This window comes from Austrofundulus limnaeus, unplaced genomic scaffold (assembly GCF_001266775.1).
Source record: "Austrofundulus limnaeus strain Quisiro unplaced genomic scaffold, Austrofundulus_limnaeus-1.0 Scaffold377, whole genome shotgun sequence".
Classification (NCBI taxonomy): Eukaryota; Metazoa; Chordata; class Actinopteri; order Cyprinodontiformes; family Rivulidae; genus Austrofundulus; species Austrofundulus limnaeus.
The window spans coordinates 87,406-96,662 of NW_013952779.1; the positions used below are offsets into that span (position 1 = coordinate 87,406).

The window sequence follows — 9,257 nt, forward strand, 5'->3', positions numbered from 1 at the left end:
ATCACGAGTCGCTTTTGTCGGCTGCCACAACAATTCAAGAAAACTGAGAAAGGCTTTAAAAACATTTCTCTTGGAACAACAAGAAGAAAAAGAAAAAAATAAGAAAAGAAAAAATAAAAGTTTTTTTCGTGCTCAGCCCCTAACGAACTAAATTAACGTGACGGGCAGCTTTAAAACTCAAAACCCACCGAAGAGAGTTTGTTTGCTCTTTTAATTTTATGGACATAYACCCCGATCCAGAGCTCCATCTGGGCTAAGACTGGCCACCAAAGGCGGCTCGTCCGGACCCCTGTGAGTCAGACAGCTTCCAGCAATATCAACAMACAGCCCGAATCTGTGCCTGGTGAGTGAAACTGTAAATGTAGTTTGTCCCCGTTTCACTATTTAATTGTGCAGTTCTTTGCTTTTAATAAATTAAAGCTTATGGTGGTGTTAGCATTAGCACTAGCTGTAGTGTTAGCCTAACTGTTAGCATGTTTTTAGCAGCTATGTCTCCATTTTAAAGAAATATTAAGCCAATATTAAAACAATATAAATAGCTTAATTTAACTGTCCCAATTTTAAGTAAGCTGGAGATATTAAACAATCATCTTCCCAAATACATGCTAAAATATTTTGTCTACATGGAAGGATTAAAAGACAGGGAGATTAGCTCCCAGGGGCTATAAAAATCTCCAGTTTGTATTAATAAAGAATATGCTAACTGAGGCAGTTTCTTTTTTATTATTATTTTATCATTTATTTAAAATGACTGCAGCTGTATGAAACCCTCCAGTTCAACTCTAAAGGTTACAAGCAAAGTAGCATCCAGTGAATTTTATCTTTAGGGTCTAATCACAAGGTAGTTGAGAATAGCTGCAGGTTACTCTTAAAGAATTGCCCTTGCTGCATTTTAAAAAATCTTTACAGTAGCATCTTTACCTCCAATGTGTGCGTTATGTTATTAACCCATTAACGCAGCCGATGCTTAACACGCGTTAATGCAGTTACTTATTTCTTTATCTTTCTACGTCTCTTCACTGGGCAGCTAACACACACATTAGCTGTGTTTCCATTGCAAATGTGCGCAAAACTTTGTCAATATTCTGTTAATGTCGAAAAAACACAGTTTCGCAACTGTGGTGTTTCCATTAAGTGAGAAATACTATTAAAGTCACACGTGAATAGGTTTGTTCTCGCAATAAGTCATTACAAACATGGCAGCGATGGATGTAAACACATAGCATGTTGCTACCACGACACTAGTGCTCATCATCAGAGACGTCGGTGTCTTTTATCGAGGYTTTCCAGAGACAAGTCCCTACTTGGGAGCGGCTACGTATGCTATGTTTTTGGGAAATTGTAGTCGGTGAGTTTACTATTTTATACTACTTCTGTGATATTACTACTATTTCTACTTCCTGTTATCTTCTTCGTCATCATCTTTTTCACCTGTAGAAACAGCCGTTTGTTGATCACGTGACTCCCGTGATGCGAAAAAAGTGTTTCCGTTGCAGTTTTGCGAAAAACTCCAATTTCGATACGGCCGAAAAACCACCTCATCCTAGCGCAAAAACATTTTGTTGAAAAACGTAATTCTTTTCGAAATTGATGTGTTTCCATTGAGCAAATTTACTTTCAAAATTCTAATTTGCGCATTTTCATGGTCAATGGAAACATAGTCACAGACCCACACAAACCCGGTGGTCACGGCAGGGAGGTGGGATTTTGATCATTAATGGCTTTAGATGACCTTCGTCATGTATCTCATCCAATGAGGGCCTTTGTTGTCGAGCCGTTGCGTGGCAACTCACAGCCACTCGTGAACCCAGCCGAGCTGCAGCCCCAGAAGAAACATGATGGAAGTCATCAGATTCTTCACAGCATTTTCTCATTTTAAAATGTTTCCAACGGTGGGACAGAAATAAAGTTCTCTGCAAAGCTAAACTGTCTCACCACTGGAGAAGTTCGAGGATGAAATATCACTTCAGTTTAAAACATGATTGTAAGATTAAATAAAAAAATTCAAGGATTTTTTTTGTCATTCCAAATGAGGAATGAAAGATAGATACTCAGATAAAAAGAAAAACAAAAGAAAAAATGTATACAGCGTGTCACACATGGAGTGTATTGCAAACAAACAAACACACACATTCAGCCATAGTAGTGTGATTGTTTCTAAAAAATTAATTGCGATTAATACCAATAATATCCTGAGATTTATCATAATTAAAAAATTTAATTTACGCACAGCACTAATACATATAATTAAATAAATAAACTCAAGTATTTTATATTACCTGTAAATTAAGCCAAACTGGTTGACGTGTCATCATACTGTTGAAGTGTTCGGCAAATTTTACGTCAAGAATATCCTGAGCCAGGATCTCGTAGGGGTCAAATGCCTGCTCCTAAAACACACACAGGATTCCAAGCATTATTATTTAAAATAACATATTCATATACAGTCCTGATCAAAATTTTAGGACCAGTTAAAAAATGGCAAGAATTCATATTTTGCACTGTTGGATCGTGAGAAGGTTCTAGAGCTTTGAAATGCAAAAAGAAGAAATCGGAGTGAGACAAAAAAACATCTGAGTACGCATGTTTTTTTATTTTAAACATCCACCACATGAAATAGGCCATTCATCAGCTTATCCAAAGTTTAAGACAGCAGCATTTAAAAGCCAAGTCTTAGCAAAAATGTGGATTCAGGCTCATTTTCTGTCAGGTATCCACTGTGAGGTGACCTGATGGTAAAGGTAAAAAAAACCTCTCTCTTTGAACGTGGTCTGGAGGATCCAATTGGCTGTCCGTCAAGACACGAGACGATCCTCAGCCCAAATGAAGCTGGTCACTGGTGCCAAGTTCAGTCCCATAACCATCAGACAGCATCTGTAAGAGAAGGCCTGAAAGGCCTCGTCTCCTTTAACAACACAAAACTGCCCGTTTGGAGTTTGTGCGAGAGCATCAAAAATGGGACATTGAAAAGTGGAAGAAAATTTTACTCTTTGTTGAGAAAAAAACTAACCTCGACAGTCCTGATGGCTTCCAACATTACTGGCATGACAAGGAAATCCCACCTGAGATGTTTTCTACACGGCACAGTGGAGTGCGTGTTGTCATAATTTTTTTTCCTTCAATGGAACAATGGAGCTTCAGGTTGTGCAGAGGGGTCAAACAGCAGCTGGCTATGTGGAGATGTTGCAGGGGGTCTCCCTCATGACTGAAGACCGTCATCTGTAGCTGCGTTTCCATTGACCATGAAAATGCGCAAATTAGAATTTCGAGAATAAATTTGCTCAATAAATCAATTTAGAAAAAAATTACGTTTTTCGACAAAATGTTTTTGTGCTAGGATGAGGTGGTTTTTCGGCCGTATCGAAATTGGTGTTTTTTACAAAACTGCAATGAAAACACTTTTTTCACATCAAGGGAGTCACGTGATCAACAACCGGCTGTTTCTACTGGTGAAAAAGACGATGACGAAGAAGATAACAGGAAGTAGAAGTAGTAGTAATATCACAGAAGTAGTATGAAATAGTAAAACCACCGACTACAATTTCCCAAAAACACAGCATACGTAGCCGCTCCCAAGTAGGGACTTGTCTCTGGAAAGCCTCGATAAAAGACGCCGACGTCTCCTCTGATGATGAGCGCTAGTGTCGTGGTAGCAACATGCTATGTGTTTACATCCATCACCACCATGTTTGTAATGACTTATCGCGAGAACAAACATATTCACGTGTGACTTTATCATTTCTTACTTAATGGAAACTCTTGCGAAACTGTGTTTTTTCGACATTAACAGAATATCAATAAAGTTTTGCGCACATTTGCAATGGAAACGCAGCTTGTGTGGTAATGACTGGCTTTTCAACAGGAGAATGCTGCAGTTCTCAATGCCCGCCTGACAAAGGTCTTTTTCCAGAGAAGCATCTCTCTTTTGGATCATCCTATGTGTTCCCCTGATCTAAATCCAGTTGAGAACATTTGGGGTTGGATGGCGAGGAGTTTATAAAAATGGACACCAGTTCCAACAATAGATGTCCCCTGTGAAGCCATCTTCACCATTTGGAGCAACACTCCTTCTAGCTTCCTGGAAACACTAGCATCAAAGCGTGTCAAAACAACATTTTTGAGGTAATTAACAGGAATGGCGCAGCTACTCTTACTGAGTTCTTTTTTGAAATTCTGTTTCTATTTTAGTTGTGTTTTTTTAAGATAAGGTTTTAATCTTTCGATCAGCTGATGAACAGCAAATTTCACTTTAATACTTGTTTGTAATAAAATGCTTGCTCAGATGTTTTTTTTTGTCTCACTCCCATTTCTTCTTAAAGCTCTAATTAGAACCTTCTCATGATCCAACAGAGCAAAATGTAAATTCTTGCTATTTTTCAAATGGTCTTAAAATTTTGATCTGGAGTGTATTTCATTTATTTCCTATTAAACAAGCTGCAAATATTTAACAGGAAAAAGTGTTTTCTCCAGCTATATTCAAGGGGGGGGCAGCGCCCCCATAATGACAATGCATGCACCCCCAAAAAGGTGTGTGCATATACACACACACAAGTACACATGCACAGTATACATGAGTCTTTTAAGTGCTTTAACAACAAACATGGCATAAATAACAGAAATTCTAGATTTATGTATTTACATGCACAATCAATATTGCCAGATTTAAATGTAAAAATTAACTCAAATTCTGTCTCACTGACATCCCACCTTAATAAAAAGTTTTCCATTTCGTGAAGCTCACAATAAAACCCTCCTTAGATGTGATTAGTTTGCCTCCTGTGATATTAATCTCTAACACAAAAAAGTATATATTCAACTACTTTCTGTAATGTAATATTCCTCATAGACTACAACTGGAAACTACCTTCCAACATAAAAATATTATTGTACATTGCTGAAAAGAAAGTGATATAGTACTTGCCTGTGTGAGTGTTAGCAAAACATCTCATGTTAAACTTTTTAACTACAGTAAATGTATTTTAATACCTCTTGGTTTGTGAAATTCTTTTTTTGATTTAGTTTAAAATAAATGAATGGAGATACCATAAAACTGGTTTTATAATCAGGTCACAGACCTCTGAATTGTGAACAAATTGTAACGTGTTTAAATATTCCTGCCCCTGTAACAATATCTTTTAAGTTCCACGAAAAAGGGTAAAATTCCAGACGATCGTTTAAGATGAGATTATCTTAGCTTGAAACTCTGGGATGAAAAACAACAAGAGTGTTTTCCTTCAAGGAATGCCAGACTTTTCATTTGTTAGTGAACACACAAGATTTTGTTTTCATTCCAAAAGCTGTGAAACCTTTTTGTAGACGGACCTTTTTTTATACAAAAAAACCCCCCCCACACAGTCTTAAAAATGACTCCTTGTTGAAGTGAAGTAAAATGTTGAAGCTTTTAGAGTTTCAGGTCGAAGTAGCTGCAGTACATACCTCTGCTAGATCTTCAAAGCAGCTGCCCACCAGCGGATGAGGACTGCCATCAGCGGTCATCTCTACAGCATCCTCAATGAGTCCAAGGAGCTTCACTGTCAGCTCATGGATGTCCAGGATGTTACTGAACATCACCTCCACGTCCTGCAACACCAAGTAAACAAGTGAGAAACAACAAAAACCAAGTATTCTTCCAGTATCTGCTGTACATCAATATCAGCTTTGTAGGCATGGTAAATATTGGTGTTCTTAGCAGTTTTTCTTATTATTCATAACAAAATTTGAATTAGATTGYATCGACTGAAATTAAGTTATATYGTGATATAAATTTTAGCCATATTGTCCAGCCCTAACAATTACACTGATGTTGATACTCAGAAAATCATTATTAGATGAATGCCTATAAATAATGAAGAAAATGTMAATTTCAGGGTTTGATCAAAATGGCAACAACTACTTCTCGTCTCAATATAAGATTGTCTAAAACCTGAGCATGAAAGGTGCAGGGCCATGAGCATTTCTTCAAGGAATACTAGGCCTTTATTACCTCCGCCAAGGAGGTAATGTTTTCAGTCGCGTATGTCCGTCTGTCTGTCGTTCTGTCTGTGGACAACGTTACTCAAAAACTTGTGGACGGATTGTCATGACATCTTTAATTAACATAAGTGGGTACTGGCCCAAGGAACACACCAATAAATTTTGGTGATGTTCYCGATCACGATGCAGATACAGGAATTTTTTTCTTTTAATCCTCTCAGATCGCAAACAGCTTTCAGTGTTTGGACTTCAAACTTTATAAAAGTAATGTTAAAACCAGACGTAATGAGGAATAAGTCTTGCCATAATGTGCGCATTTTTATGCATTTGCTGCGCATTTAGAGAACGTTTTGTCACCACGAAGTGCGTGACTGCAGCATGAAACCTATTTTTCCCATTTCGTCAAACACACCACATTAGGCTTGTACACAGATCGATGAAGATTGAGGAAGAGGAGTGACGCTGTGGATTTCAGACTCGGGGGTTGTTTGTTTGTTCATTTTTATTATTATTTAAATGAGGCCAGATCAAGTCAAGAGCTATTTGTGCACCCCTCTATCCACCTCTCGCCAAACTTTGGGGAAAAAAGAATGCACAGAGTGTGGTTGTGACCACTGTGTGTGGTCCTCACAAGGATAGGAAGACGCGTGTGTCTGTGTGATTAGACGCGCGATGAAAACTCTGCTTTTTTTGAATCACGTAGCACCGATGCAAAAGCTTTCAACAATAACGTCGGGTGACAAGTCTGACTTTTTTCCTTTTTTTCCATATTGGACGCCACCGGGAAGAAATCCCGTGCATACTGCCTGCTTAAATGTTTGCTACGTCAGAACTTATTCGGCAAATGTGTTTCCATCTCTGCTTTTACACATTAACTCTTACAGGATGGGGGAAATTGGACTTGGCGGAGGTTTGCACTCTCCGAGTGCTTCTAGTTTTGGTGATGTTTTTTCTATGAATCTGAAGTGCTGGAGGCCAAGACGCTAACAGCCAAATTGCCACAATTTAAACTTTTTTCTGTTTAGATTAGTTTTGAAAGCAATACCTACATTAAAAGGATGCTTTACAACAGGGCTCTTCAACTGGCAGCCCATGGGCCACATCCGGCCCGCGAGTGACCAAATGCAGCCCGCCAATTGGTTCATTCATCTCTGAAGTCTAAACCACAGGTTTTCTTCTTTAATTACTTTTTCTTCTTTAATTACTTTAAGTTCTTTTAAATAAACATAGACATTAAACAACATCAGAAACTTGGCTAGAAGCTGGTAAAAACCATTTCTATGAACACTCAAGACAGTTAAAAAGCAGTTGAAGATAAAACTATGAAAGAGAAAATAAAATCGGTTTAAAAAGTCAGCAAGTCAGAGATGTCAAAATATTATTTGTGTTAAAAAGGAGGCAGAATGTGTCATTTGTTTTTGATATTGTTTCATTATCAATACTTTTATAGGGTTCTGTATGTTGTATTCATGATTAAATACAGCAAAATAAACTATTTCAAAGGTAACAGATCTTTGTAATACTTGGTTTATTTACATAATKMCTTTAATTGCTGGATGTTCGGCCMCTGTGCCATTGGTCTGYATAAACTGTGGCCCCCAGAACAATTTAGTTGAATAGCCCTGCTTTACAACCATAAATCTAAAGATAATTTCATGCATACATATGATGATACACAATATTCCGCTAAACATGTCCAATGCCAAGGAAACATGCAAGTACAAATAAGCAGACAGAATGTGTTGTAATTAGCTGCGGGCAAACTAAAGTTCACAGGAAACCTAAAATAGTTCGAAGTGATTACTGACTGCATAAGTCTGAGAAAAAGTTGAGTCCAGTCATGTTCCATGACAAGACCTTAAGTAATTTCAGATTTCACTATGTTCCAACAGACATATTTGAGGTTATTTTGGCRGGGGCTGCAGATGTTGTTCCTGTCTCAACTTAATTACATGTTCTGCATTCCTTTTGGCCTCACAAAGGTTTATCCTCCTCACCCAAAAGATACCACAAATTACCCAACCCAAAATATGCAAAGCCACAGCAACCCATGGAGCTCAACTACCAGTCCAATTTTCTGAACMTCTAGATCAGGGGTTCCCAAACTYTTCCATGCCAAGGCCCCCCAWACAACATTAGATTCTGGCCAGGGAACCTCTGGCAAATTGACAAAAAAAGAAAAGAAAGAAAAAGAAAAAAAAGCATCAATATAYGTAAAGAAACCAACTTTTTTAGAATGTTTTTTTCTCACTTTTATTCACTATTGAATAGCTGTAAAGCCATACTTAATGTATGCTGCCTCAAACTTCTTGATTTTACATGGCCAGCAGCAGTGTCCTCCATAGCAGAACTGCTGSTTGGTTCATTTGGCCTYTTCTTGTCACAAACTTGTCTGAAGCTGTGATAGCTTCAGTCTGAACAAACTCTGTCACTAACCTCTTGAGAACTGCCACCTGTAGTCACCTGGGTGGCAGTTCTCACGAGTTTAGTGCTGAGAGGAACAAACCTAGAACAACAACTAAATAGAGAGATGGATGGTTGTAGCAAAATCGAAGGCATTCTTGCCAAAAAATAAAGACGTCATGTAAATATCTCTAAAATGTGACAGCAAATTTATAAATAAATACATTTAATAAATAAATGTGCTTTAATTCCCTTTTCTGTTTTCATTTAGGYTCCATTATAATGTAAGAATGTCCACAGCATTTCAACAATGTSAACAAAGTTATGGCGATCAGATCCTGATAACCTAATTGAATTTGTGGAGTGGTTCACTAGTGGTTATTTTAGATTTCTGCTGCTGGCATTGTAAAAGCTACTTTTGGATGTATTTTTTCCAGCTCATTTTGCTACAGCCTAGTTGTACTGTAAAGTGGGAACTTCCCACCTACAAGCTGTAAATTTAAACTGGAACATCCCTCCAGTGGAAAATCCCTGTCAGAAAGTAGGAGAGTTCAGAATTCAAGATGGCTTCTACTTACCACAACTCATCAGTGAATAAAACCCTTACTTTCATTTTTAATAGTATTTCTGTATTATTTATTTCACATTAAGTCATCATACATGTAGTATTTAAGTTGGTTATAAGGAGCCTACTGCTTTTACAGGGTTCCTACAGTTTAAGGCAAGTCCAATTTAAGACCTATTTAATGTCACTTGAAATGAAATTTAAGACAAACTTCGCAATAGACACAAAGGGAAAAGAAACCTTGTTAGCGACAATTTTACCCAAATGTTTATTTTAACACAAAACAACTAGCTGCGAGAGGCATTCAGTAAATTAT

At 37.6% G+C, this 9,257-nt stretch overlaps 1 protein-coding gene across 1 annotated transcript in view; it reads right to left on the bottom strand.

Moving 5' to 3' along the window:
• Nucleotides 1-9,257, bottom strand: part of sos2 (son of sevenless homolog 2 (Drosophila)) — a 67,375-nt gene that overhangs the window by 26,366 nt on the left and 31,752 nt on the right. The window contains exons 6-7 of the mRNA XM_014023573.1: nucleotides 5,437-5,580; nucleotides 2,280-2,390 (exon numbers count right to left, since the gene is read on the bottom strand). Of these exons, the coding sequence (XP_013879027.1) occupies nucleotides 2,280-2,390; nucleotides 5,437-5,580 (255 nt within the window). The remainder of the gene's footprint in view (nucleotides 1-2,279; nucleotides 2,391-5,436; nucleotides 5,581-9,257) is intronic.